This window comes from Dendrobium catenatum, unplaced genomic scaffold, assembly GCF_001605985.2.
Source record: "Dendrobium catenatum unplaced genomic scaffold, ASM160598v2 original_scaffold_224352, whole genome shotgun sequence".
Lineage (NCBI taxonomy): Eukaryota > Viridiplantae > Streptophyta > Magnoliopsida > Asparagales > Orchidaceae > Dendrobium > Dendrobium catenatum.
In genome coordinates this window covers 148,799-162,334 of record NW_021542761.1, presented here as the reverse complement: position 1 = coordinate 162,334, position 13,536 = coordinate 148,799, and the positions used below count along the sequence as shown (strand labels likewise).

The following is a 13,536-nucleotide window of genomic DNA, read 5'->3' as shown; positions in this document are numbered from 1 at the left end:
ATCAAGATGATGAGCAGAATAATAATAAAGTCATGGATGATGATGATAATCAAATCTGAATTCGATGTCAAAGTACATCAAGATTTTGATGACACTAATAGTATCAGAATCGTACAATCGATGTGATGGGGTCAAGGATGATAACTACATGATCATTATCATAAATCAAGAATGACAAGATCCGACCAAGACCACATCAATAGGATCAAGGACATCAAATGTCAACACAAAGCAAGGCACAAACCACAACATATTTGGAGTTCACTCAAAAAAGAGTCATTTTGGATTTTCTAAAATTCTTATCTTCATGCTAAAACCCTAGAAAAAAATAATAATAAATTCCATGTATTCCTTAAACATCAAATCTAGAGTGTAACAAAACAATAACTCTAAAAGATGATATTTATTAAGGAGCCCCTAGTTACATCTCCTTCTCTATTTATTTATTCAGCGGTTATTTGGTCTGCTAAAAAAGAAAAGCAAAGTAGTGGAAATGCGAGGGATTTCAAATTTTTAGTGTTTAGTTTGATGACAAAGAAATACATAGTAAAGTTTTAGTTTTTTTTTTCACTCTTTAATTTATTCTTTATGTATTGTAAACACACCCATTGTTTGCCGAATTCATTTTTCGTTGAATTCATTTTTCATCATAAGCTAATTGGGTCATCATCAGCCATCGTTGAGGTGTTGACCGTCAGCCTTCATTGAAATCGATATCACCAGGAGCAGATCCCCCTATTGCCAAAGGAGGGCAATTGTCCTCCTAAAAATATTTTAAAAAAAAATTCATTACATGAATATTTCGGTAATTTGTCCCCCCCTCCATCTTTTTTTTTTAACTCTTTGTTATAGGAGTCTTTAGGCAATTGCTCCCTCTAAAAAAAATTAAAATACTATGATCTTTAGATGATTGCCCCTTAGCAAAACTAAACACATTGTATATAGGTGTTATTTATAAGTTTGACTCTTCTAACAACTAAGTATGGGTCCGCCCCTGGATGTCGTCATCACCGACATCGATTGTCACCGTTGCCGCCACCAAATTCGACTACCAATATTATTAATTGCTGCCACCACCGACCATAGGTACAACCAACGGCAACACTACAAATTGCCGCCACCACCAACCACCACAATGATACTTTACATTAAATTCAGTCATTCATTTTACTTGAAACAAAGCAAAAAAAAAAAACTATTATCGTCTGCATCCTTTTTTGCACTCATTCAAACAATTTCAAACATATTATATTCCTTTTACATAACATTTTTCAATTTCAACAAATCAAGTAGCCTCTTAAAGAATTTGATTTTACACTTTCATTGAAGACTACTACAGCACATAGGATTGGATGAATGTGTTGATATATAGGATTGAAGTTTGATATATATATGTCACATCCTTTACTCACATCCAAATTAAGCTAGCCAGATAGATTAGATTGAACAATTTATTTTGATTAAGGCTTCATTTGAACAGCTTTCTTTATGCTTTTTAGTACAAATTTTTTAGTTCAAAAATTTTTGTACTAAAAAATTATTTTAAAAAGCAACAAGAAAGCCATCAAATCTTAATGTTTTTTAAAATAACATTCAAACACAAAAAAATTTAATTTAAAATATTTTTGTTCTAAAAAAAATATTTTAAAAAATAGTAAAAAAGTCTTCCCAAACAAAAGTTGCATAAAGTAGAATAAAAATTGGGCTAAATAAATTAAAAATTTGTTGCAAATGAAGGAATACGACAAAAGCTCTATTGTGCCTACAGACTTGTAGAAATTCACAAGAACACCACTCAAGCTCTCTGCAAGCGTAATGAAGGGGATCCCATCACCGACAGCACAAGCGAGGCCAATCATGGAAGAGAGAAAACCTTCACTTTCTTTCTCTGGGCAAAAAGAGACACTGAAAAAAATTCCAAAGGCAATAATTAAAAGTCCTTTTGTACCACTCACAATTTTTTTTAAATAGTGAGTGATAACTTTTAAAGTGTTCTTTTAAAATTATGCACTTTTATTTGAGCAGTAAAATCTAAGATTTCTTTTTGAGATAAATTTCTTACTGCTTTCTAAAAAAATTTTTAGTATAAAAATTACTTGAACTAAAATTTTTTGTACTAAAAAATTAAAAAAAAAAAATTATACTAGAAAGTTGGTTTTGAAAGCATCAAGAAAGTTGTCCCAATTAAAGCCTACAGCCTCATTTGAGATGGCTTTCTTATTGCTTCTTAGAATAATTTTTTAGTACAAAATTTTAATTTTTTTACTAAAAAAAATATTTTTAAGAAGCAATAAAAAAATCATCCCAAAAGAAACATAAATCTTACTCATATCTAAAGTCTCAAGAGAAAATAAAGATGGATGAGAAGGTGTTAGTTGTAAATTTTAAAAGGGCAAAACATTTTACCCAAAAATTAGGGAGGGGACAAAACTTTTGTACCATACACAGTTAGATGATTTAGAGATAAAATTACCTTAGTTCATATAACTACAAGAACTTCATTGCAAATCTAAGGGAGCAAGAAACAGCTTTTCATTTCACAAAAGCCAAAAACCATTAATATAAAGAAGAATTTGATGCATGGATTATGCCAATGTTACTCAAAAGAGAGCCAAGATCCAGCATGGTCATCTCAGCAAGCATGACAAATCTTTTTTTTTTTTGGACATTTAGGCCCTTTAAGTCAAACTCACACACACAACACATACACAAAGACTCGAACCTTGGACCTCTTAATTGGAAGCCTAAGTTCTCAACCAATAGGCCAAGGAGAGTTGTGTAGCATGACAAATCAACCACCGACGATTGAAAGCTACTGCTCTGCCGATTTCTCTGAATACTGTAATGTTAAATTGCTAATGGCCAAGTAATGAAGTTGCAGACAGATTACTTACCAGGAAGAGAAGGTAGATGAAGCATTTAAAGGAAAGTTGACGATGTAATCAGCTAGGTGATAATGAGATGTGACAGTGCGTAGACATTTATGATGCAGAAATGAGAAGGTAGAGCAAAACGGAGATCCAAATAAACTGCAAAACTAACGTTAGGAATCAACTTTCCATCCATAAACAATTTTCAGGAACATGTGAAAAGTCAACAAGTTAAATCGTATGTTAGGAATTGAATTTTGCAGTGATTCTCAGTTATGGGAGAAATTTTTCTGTGCGGACGTCGAACGCCGTCCGAAGACAGATCAGAATGAGCCACGTCAGTACCTAGGCTCGGTACCGCTCTGTACAGTGGTTCGATATCGCGCTCGGTATTGCTGACGTGGCTCATTCTAGTTGGTCTCTTAAAGTAGAGCTACATTCACCATCCGCACATAATAATTTCTCCAATTTTTGATGTTTAAGACAGTCGGCTACTATCTAGAATGCAAAGATTAATGCCTAGCCTTTTTTTTTGGTGGGGCAGTGATTGGCTGATGCTCGAGTAAGGCTTCGTTGGGGATGGCTTTCTCAGTTCTTCGTAAAGCAGCTTTCTATTACAAAAATTTAAAATTTTGAGCTAAAAAGTTGCTTTAAGAAGCATTAAAAAAGCCATCCCAAACAAAGATTAAATAACCATGTTGGTGGCACCAATTCATTTGGTAGCTTGACAAGTAGACAGGGGATGAAAGGTATAGTTCATATCATAATGAAGAACTGTACATTGGTTCTAAATGCCGGTGGAAGATTCAAAAGAGATCCAGTGATCTTGAAATCTAGGATCATTCAAAGCATACATTTTCGATGTACATGAGATTCGAGCCAAACATGAGATTCAAAGCATACATTTTCGATCTACAGAAAGGATTTATCTGGTAATCTTGTCCAGATTTTTGATGGGTCACAACTATTACAGAAATGTACCATGAGTGATTTTGATAGGAAACACTTGGGCTTCCAAGTGTTTCACACCAAGAACCAAGTAGATCTAGAGACACTGAAAAAAATTCCAAAGGCAATAATTAAAAGTCCTTTTGTACCACTCACAATTTTTTTTAAATAGTGACTGATAACTTTTAAAGTGTTATTTTAACTTATAATCATTAAAAAATAATAATTTTCTCCAAAATTATGCACTTTTATTTTAGTAGTAAAATCTAAGATTTCTTTTGAGATTGTTTTTTTATTGCTTTTTAAAATAAATTTTTAGTATAAAAATAACTTGAACTAAAATTTTTTTGTACTGAAAAATAAATTATACTAGAAAGTTGGTTTTGAAAGCATCAATAAAGTTGTCCCAATTAAAGCCTATGGCATCAATTGGGATGGCTATTTTATTGCTTCTTAAAATAATTTTTTAATACAAATTTTAAATTTTTTATTAAAAAATTATTTTAAGAAGTAATAAAAAAACCGCCCCAAATGAAACATAAATCTTACTCATATCTAAAGTCTCAAGAGTATGAGAAGGTGTTAGTAGTAAAATTTAAAAGGGCAAAACATTTTACCCAAAAATTACGGAGGGGACGAAACTTATGTATCATACACAGTTAGATGATTTAGAGATAAAATTTCCATAGATCATATAACTGCAAGAACTTCATTCCAAATCTAAGGGAGCAAGAAACAGCTTTTCATTTCACAAAAGCCAAAAACCATTAATAAAAAGAAGAATTTGATGCATGGATTATGCCAATGTTACTCAAAAGAGAGCCAAGATCCAGCATGGTCATCTCAGACAACCATGACAAATCAACCACCGACGATTGAAAGCTACTGCTCTGCGGATTTCTCTGAATACTGTAACGCTAATGCCCAAGTAATGAAGTTGCAGACAGATTACTTACCAGGAAGGGAAGGTAGATGAAGCATTTATAGGAAAGTTGACGATGCAATCAGCTAGCGGTGATAATGAGCTGTGACAGTGGGTAGACATTTATGATGCAGAAATGAGAAGGTAGAGCAAAACGGAGATCCAAATAAACTGCAAAACTAACGTTAGGAATCAATCAGGAACATGTGAAAAGTCAACAAGTTAAATCGTATGTTAGGAATTGAATTTTGCAGTGATTCTCAGTTATCGGAGAAATTATTCTGTGCGGAAGCCGAAGGAGACCAATCAGAATGAGCTACATTGGTAATGAGGCTCGATACCGCTCAATATTGCTGATGTGGCTCATTTTAGTTGGTCTCCGGATGTAGAGCTGCCTTCAGCGTCCACATAGAATAATTTCTCCAATTATTGATGTTTAAGACAGTCGGCTACTATCGAGAATGAAAAGATTAATGCCTTGCCTTTTTTTTTTTTGATGGGGCGAGTAAATAACCATGTTGGTGGCACCAATTCATTTGGTAGTTTGAACAAGTAGACGGAGAATGAAATGTATAGTTCATATCATAATGAAGAACTGTGGTTCTAAATGCCGGTGGAAGATTCAAAAGACATCCATGTGATTTTGAAATCTAGGATCATTCAAAGCATAGATTTTCCATGTACATGAGATTCGAGCCAAACAGCTACAGAAAGGATCTACCTGGTAATCTTGAGCATATTTTTGATGGGTCACAACTATTATAGAAATGTACCATGACTGATTTTTCAATTTTCCATCGTTTTATGCAGAAAATATGATTTTTTCATGATCATGAAACCATATTGAGGACTTCTGCTGTGCTTTTTCTACAAATATGGAAATTGTGATTTTCCTTTACTAGTGAAACGGAAAATTTTGAGTCGGGATATCTGAAGGCCTTGTTTGAGATGGCTTAATTTCGTCTTTTCAGTTTCAAAACAGCAGATTTTTTTTTTGTATGTGCCACTTTTGTAGAAATATTTTTTAGAAAACTATATTTTTGTACTGTTTTAAAACTTTCTTATATTAACTTCTTAGTTAAAAAACTCCGTTATCTCAAACATCAGTTTTAAAATTACCTTTTAAAAAAGATACAAAATAACCAAACGAAACCAAAATCTTCATCCAACCACAGCTTATCCTGGGCAATCCACACAAGAGAAACAACGACAATTCATTCAAATATAAAACGAGTGTTTCTCAGCAGTTACAGAAGATAAAATGCAATGATTTGGAGCTACATTATCCATAAAATAATACAAAATGACAAATATAATCAATAGAAATAAACTCGTACTTGTAATAAATTATTCTGTAACAGTATTAGGTTAATTCATCAAGGACTTGGTGAGCACACTAGTTAACAGGCGTATGTGGTTTTGACAGATTTTAGCCAGTGAAAAATCATCAAGAGATGAAGTATAACAACGTCAGATATATATATTTACCTCCATATACCTCCAAAGATCCAATATAAAGACCAGTAGTCGTCCATCCATATGCATACCAATCTGCACCGTACATCCGAAAGTGAATAATTTAACATGTCAGCACCTAATACATGAATGGAGGTAGAATAGGATATGTTGCAAGTGCACGCCTAAAGCAGCATCAATTCACTCAACTGCATCTAAATCTTTATTCAACCCAGCGTCAGACCCAAAACATGATTTATATCTCAGCCTAGAAAAGTATTAGAAATCTTTAGATTTATATCTCAGCTTAGAAAAGTATTAGTAATCTTTAAATTTTTTTATCATTAGAAGACTTCAGTAGTTCAGGACACTTAATTAGGGTTTGTTCAGCATGGCTGTGTCATTTTAATGTACTGAATAATGTGATGCTTTATAGACAAACTGTTGGGAATTCATAGGCGAAACCCCATATGTTTAAGGGTGTCACGACCCGGCCCGGAGGCTGGAATTAAAGAGGCAGAAACAGATAGTCGGATATTAGATTAAATTTATATTTGCTAAAACTATCTTAATAAACTTTGAAAGAGTCACTAAAACTTCAAATAAGAAAATAAGCTGATAAAAACTCATTTAATTACTTTTCATTTGGTGTCGCACGTCTACGGTATATATTTCCACCTCTTTTACTCATTTTGATTATATTAAAATTACCTGAAAGAAATGTTAGAGAAAATAACAGTAGCCGCAGCTTAGTGAATAAATATGTCTTTAAACCACAGTAACTCAAGACAATTTGAAAACAATATGCATGATATTTTAATTATATCAGTTCCTTTTGAGACTTTTTCATTTCATAACTTTCAATGTTAAGCATAAAACATATCTTTCATACATATCATATATGTATTCATATATTTCTCATTTCTCATAAATAATGCAGCCATCATAGGAGTCACTATCTAATTTAATACCAATGAAGATACTCATTTATCATTTCCTTTTTCTTTTTTCTTTCCCATAATCTTAATAGTTTCTTTGTTACATTTTAAATCTTTTTTAAATGTTATCTTTATCCCGATACATAGCTGTGTATTTTTGAAAATGTTATTTTTATCCTAATACATAACTGTGTATTGCTGTATACAAGCTTTGATACAATAATATTAATAATTTCTTTATTATTTTTGTTCATTTTAGGTTGTTTGGAGCTTGTATACAGCTGTGTATTAAAAAAAATTTTTGAAATTGTTGTTTTTATCCTAATACACAACTGCGTATTTCTTTTTTTTTTAAATGTTATTTTTATCCTAATATACAACTATGTATTACCGTGTATTGTTGTGTAAAAGCTTTGATACAATTAATAATTTCTTTATTATTTTTGTTCATTTTAAATCTTTTTGAGCTTGTACACAGGTATGTGTTAGGAATTTTTTTTTAAATTATTATTTTTATCCTAATACACAGTTGTGTATTTTTGTGTACAAGCTATGACATAACGATTTCAATAGTATCTTTGTTTTTTTATTCATTTTAAATTTTTTGAAGTTTGTACACAACTATGCATTTGAAATTTTTTTTCTGAAAATTTGTATTTATCCTAATACACAGTTGTGTATTGCTTACACCAAAAAGCTCAAACAGCCCAATAGCCGAATCTTATATAGCACAAATGAGTTATACCTTGCTCAATCATCAGTACTCTTGGAGCTTGATCCGTATCTATGGCATGGTCTTAGTATCTTCGACGGACCCAACAAGATCAAATGTGTTTTATAGAAAAAAATTATTATTGCAGTTTAATTTCCATGCAGCTCAGCTTCATACCCCATCAACTCCAACAGTAAGGCTAATCAGAACCCCAAATTATACCAATCAACACAAACTAGTAAACACTTCCTGAGCATGGATGAACATTTAAGTGGGGCAAGCCTCTTCAAGAGAATCCCTCTTCATCATTACAGCAACCTAGTTCCCGATCTCCAATCTACTAAAGCCAATATCTTTCTTGATTCCCTTATCCACCATGAAATTCCGTAGTTCTGCAAGCTCATCCCACATACCAACTCTGGCATACAAATTTGAGAGCTCTACATGCATTCCAACATTATCCTGATCCAACTGAATAGCCCTCTGAAAAGCAAGCTTGCCAATCTTGACATTTCCAGAATCACGGCAAGCACTTAGTATGGCACCCCAAGCACTAACAGCAAACATTATTCCGCCATTACCACTATCCTCTGATGCGATTTCATCAACAAATTCCCAGGCTTTCCCCAGTTCACCGGCCCGACAAAGCAAATCAACCACACAGCTATAATGTTCATGCCTCGGTGCCAGTTTGTATTCTTTCACCATTGATTCAAGGTAGAGAAGACCTTTCATGACATTGCCGGAGCGAGCACAGGCAGAGAGGACAGCTAACATCACAATCTCATCTGGCTCTGTCCCTTCAACCAACATCTCCTCAAATGTTGAGATTACTTCATCAAACAGCCCATTCCGGCCATAGGCATTCAACAGTGATGTCCAAAGCACAACATCTCTTCTTCCTTCCCCTGCCGCATGATCAAACATCCTAAAAACAAAGTGAACTTTGCCTACAAGGCCACACTTCCCATACATCTCAACTAAGGAACTTAACAAAAATACATCTTTCTCCACACCACTAATCCTACGAACTAAATGGGCATGGCATTGCATTCCTAGCCGACTAAAAGACATTTCTGCACAAATTCTGAGAACAGCAGAAATGGTACGATCATCTGGATCAAGCCTCAAGCTATAAAAGATCCGAAACAAAGACAAGCCTTCCATCCATAGTTTTTTTTCAACATAACCATTTAAAAGAGCATTCAAACAGACAGTATTTCTAACAGGAATTTCATCAAACACCTGGTGAGCACCTTGGATATCGTCCGTTCTGGAATAGAAATCGATAAGGGCACCACCCAGGAAAATGCTGGACATCTCTCCTGACTTCAAGGCATAAGCGTGAATCTGCTTGCCCAGGTTGAGGGCATTTGCTTGGGGCGACGAAGCAGCGGAGAGTGAGCTGCAGAGAGAATATGATTCGAGGGGTAGGGCAATGCGGTGCATAACGGAGAAGGCCTGGATGGCGATAACGGGAAATCCTTGGCGTGACAGAGCAGCGATGAGGGCGTTCCATGGGGTTACATCCCCGGCGGCGAAGAAAACGGAGTAGAGATGGCTGACAGGCAGATTCTTGTGAAGGAAACCGATTTTTGTTAGCTGGGCGAGGAGAGCTGAGGAGACTCCTAGGATTTTGGAGGAAGAATATTGGTCGAGGAGGCCAGAAAGAGATGAAAGAAGATACTGCACTGAGATGCGGGGCATCAAAGAATCCAATCTCTCTCCCTGAAAGAGCGGAGAAAATTATAGCATGACACATCAAAAATATCATTATTATTGTTTTGTTCTCAGATCATGATTATAAATTTTATTTGATCATTATTTCTTTGATGCTTTTAAAAAAAAAAATTTGTTGTAAGAAGTTGTTTTTTACAAAAAGTTTACAAATCATTAAGAAATTCATCCCATTCATCCCAAAAAAAAAATCTCATATAGTCATATGTACTCGCTTATAATTTTTTTTTCAAGTACTTGATAGTATATAATTTGTTCTTAACATACATATAATATACAACTATATAATTTTATCTTAAAGCATGTAGAGCTAGCTATGTATGATAAAATCCTTGATTACACTACTTATTGAGTTTTGATTGTGTTTGTAGTGTTTTGGGCTTCAACTTAAACTTGAGAACTATAATTATTGAGATCTTATATCATAGCATCATTGAACCTTTTCTCATATAAATTGTCTATAAATTTAACATTTTCTTCACTAGGATTTTATTTGGGACAACTTTCTTATTGCTTTCTAAAATAATTTTTTTGTATAAAAATTTTTAGAACTAGAAATTTATATACTAGAAAATTGCTTTAAAATTTAGTAAGAAAGTCATCACAAACGAAGCCTAAGTTAATCTTATGTGTTATTCACCTCCTCTCACCATTTGGTCTTGATGTTTCATCAAATAAGAATTGTTGGCTTTGACAAGCTCTATATGTTCTCAAACATGCTCTCCTTGCATAGTTTGTAAAGGCCAACAACAATATTGAAAATCTTAGCCTATTCTTCCAATCCTCATGAACCACCACATTTTATTAGTTTCCTTGCCACTATTAGTATCTTATTTCTCCTTTCTTGCAAATGATATGTTTATCAATATTAACTGTAAGGATATATGATATTTCAGCTCTTATAAAAGTTGCTGATTATAATTGTAGTGTGCTAGAATATATGCGGCGGTAGAGTTTGTTAATTCGCGTCCGAGCGTTGTACGAGTATTCAGCACACAAACAAAAAAGAGAAATGAACACCAAGGTTTTTACGTGGAAAACCCGAAAGAGGGAAAAAACCACGAGGCCTCGCCCAGTTGTAAAGTTCCACTAGTATTTGTTTGAAGTACAAAGGTTGATCCGTCTTACAAATCAAGACGACCAATTTACAATCAACTTCTCACAAAGTTACAAAGTTCTGCAAATTCCCGGCGTTTCCCGAAAATCCGGCAGAGTTCCGGCGTCTTCAGGCGGCGGGAAGAGCTCTGGCGGTGGTCGAGGAGGAGCTTCTTCCTTCTCTTCCTTCTTTTCTTCTTCTTCTCTCTCTTCCCTTGAGTCCCCTTTGTGAAGAATGAGGGCTCTATTTATAGTTTTTCTGGAGTGGCATGGCTTGTAAATAGGTGTGAGATCATGGGCGAATAGGGAGTGGTTTGAATGGACGGCCGATATTGAACTCTTCGATTGTGCACCATTCGTTGGACATTTGGAGGTCTTAATGATGTCGGAATTCAGCGATCTTGGGCTCGTTGGATTCTTCTCGTCGATCCGCTCGATTCGAGTATAAGCTCGTTAAAATCGGAGACCGTTTGGTAACTCAAATTGTGGTTTGAACCTTCCAACAGCGCTTCGGGTCCTTGATTTGGACCCATTTGCGCTCGGATTGGGTTGAATTTGTTGTCGTTGGGTTCGTATTTCCGAGACGCTCAGTTTGACTATAAGCTCGCTGAAATCGGAGTTCATATGCTCCTGAACTTAATCTTTGAAGTTTCCAAATAACTTTTTGCCTCGAGATTCGTGCCCGATCAAGATAAATTTGTGATGACGTATCAATAATATTAATTGGGTTCATAATCTAGCAACTAAATAATATCATAATCAAATCTCATCATTTGGGGTGATTTTAAATATTAAACATAAGTTGATATTATTGACATGTCTTGGAATTTATCAAAGTATTACTATATATGGTATAATATATTTAAAATCATGTATAATAACTATCTTCACTATTCATTATTATGAAATTCTCACATTGTTGAGGAGATTTTCTTCAATTAATATTCTTTTATTGCTCTTTTTTTTTTTTGCTTCTAAATAGACTTTATAAGTACACTCGTCGTGTGGTAGAAAATTAGTGACATTAGAGAGAGTTCTTTGTCCTAGTATTGCATGAAGATCTCACATAAACAAATAAAAAGAGCATGGGAGACGCTCATTTTCACATAAAAAACTCGGGTACGGGAAAAATCACGGGGACCAACTTGCTAAGATAATTTCATGATGCAATCATTGTTTACAAATATTTGTTTGTCCTCCAAACTAGAGAAGACGGTATTACAAACATATTTATGGTTGGCATAAAATTTTGCAAAGTCAATAGAGGATGAGAGGTGTTTGTATGGATTTGGCCAAGTGACAATGGTTTGCAATGTTGGTCGGGAGGTCGTAGTCTAATGATGGAGGTCGGGTGACAATGGTCTAATAGCGATGGTCCAGCGATGGTGCTAGTTTAATGATGGTGGTTGGGTGGTGATGATTTGACAATGGTGGTCGTGTGGTGATGATCTAACCATGGTGATCAACTGGTGATGGTGCTAGTCTGATCTTGATGGTTGGGCAATGACAGTCTAATAATGGTGGTTTGGTATAGGCAATCAGATGGCGATGGTATGATGGCTGTCATTGGGAAATGATAGTCTAATGATAGTGGTCTCCAACAATGGCAATAGTTTGATGATAGTTGCCGAGGGCAGTGGTCTATTGACAGCAATCTGGCGAAGATAGTGGTCTAACGATGATGGTCTAACTGTAGTGGTGGTTCAATGATGGTTGTATGGAGGTAGCAGTATGATTATAGTGGTTTGGTGGAGCAATACAATGACAGTGTTCAACAATGTCGACATTGGTTTAACGATGATGTTATTGGTGGAAATCCAGCAATGGTGGTCTTATAACAGCGGTTGAGAGATAAAGTTTGACGACAGTGGTTGGGTAGCTACAATCTGACGATGGTGTTCTAACAACGGAGGTCTGGCGACAATGATCCAATAGCGATATTTAAGTGGATGGTCTAATGGCAGCGATGAGGCAGTGGTCTGAAGATGGTGATCTAACAAATATGGTACAATAGTGATGCTCAAGTAAAGCTTTATGATTCATTAAATCTCTACGGTCTCTTAAATCTCAAGCGAAGGGGGAGCTCTTCATGTAGAGATGTAGGTCTATATATGAATTTTAAAAGTAGTTGACTCAAACATGTTGCCAAAATTCAGAACACTACATCAAACGAAAACTATTAATTCCTTGATCATAGATTATTCTTTTTCGTATTTAAGTGCCTTGATAATATCATAATTAAGTGAGCTTGAGCTTGTTGAATTTGTATTGTTGAAAAGCTTGACTCAACCATAAGCGTGTAAAACTCGGAGATCATTTGATCCTCCAATTAATATTTCAAAATTTTCAACTATGCATTAAATATTTGATTTATGCTAGAATCGCATCACTTTTTTTTGCCATTGGGTTCATCTCATCGAGCTGATCAATTTGACAATAAGTATTCTAAAATTGGAGTTTGGATAGTCTAGAGATAAATTTTGAATGCTTACTACTTCAAAAGACTCATATCCAATGAAGGTAATTTTTATGTGACCTATCAACACTATTCATTGTTGGGATGTAAGAGTGACAAGGCCATTATATTTATGTTGTTCTCTTTTTGTGCATGTATTCTAATATATTTTATTTTACTAGGTGAAGTTATAATCTCTCTCTCTCTCTCTCTCATCTAATAAAATTCTCTATTTACATATTTTTGTGCTAAAATGTCTTTAAGAAGCAGGAAGAAAGCCATCCCAAACGAAGCCTTAATCTAAGTCAATTCTCTTCTAAAAGCAAGCAAAGAGTGAAATTTCATCCATTAATCTTTATAGACATTCGAACATCATTAACCATTGGTTCCTTAAAGCACCAAAG

General features: G+C 34.6%; 1 protein-coding gene across 2 annotated transcripts; it reads right to left on the bottom strand.

The window, feature by feature from the left end:
• Positions 1-1,689: 1,689 nt before the first annotated feature.
• Positions 1,690-9,602, bottom strand: LOC110100542 (pentatricopeptide repeat-containing protein At2g13600). 2 transcript variants are annotated; one of them, XM_028692551.1, is made up of 3 exons: positions 7,879-9,602; positions 6,229-6,291; positions 1,690-1,905 (listed from the first exon to the last, which is right to left on the bottom strand). In XM_028692551.1, the coding sequence occupies exon 1, from the start codon at positions 9,550-9,552 to the stop codon at positions 8,164-8,166; it is 1,389 nt and encodes a 462-aa protein (XP_028548384.1). In that variant the 5' UTR covers positions 9,553-9,602; the 3' UTR covers positions 1,690-1,905; positions 6,229-6,291; positions 7,879-8,163. The 2 variants fall into 2 exon arrangements, with proteins under 2 accessions (XP_028548384.1, XP_028548383.1); XM_028692550.1 differs by lacking the exon at positions 1,690-1,905 and adding an exon at positions 2,756-3,029.
• Positions 9,603-13,536: the final 3,934 nt, after the last annotated feature.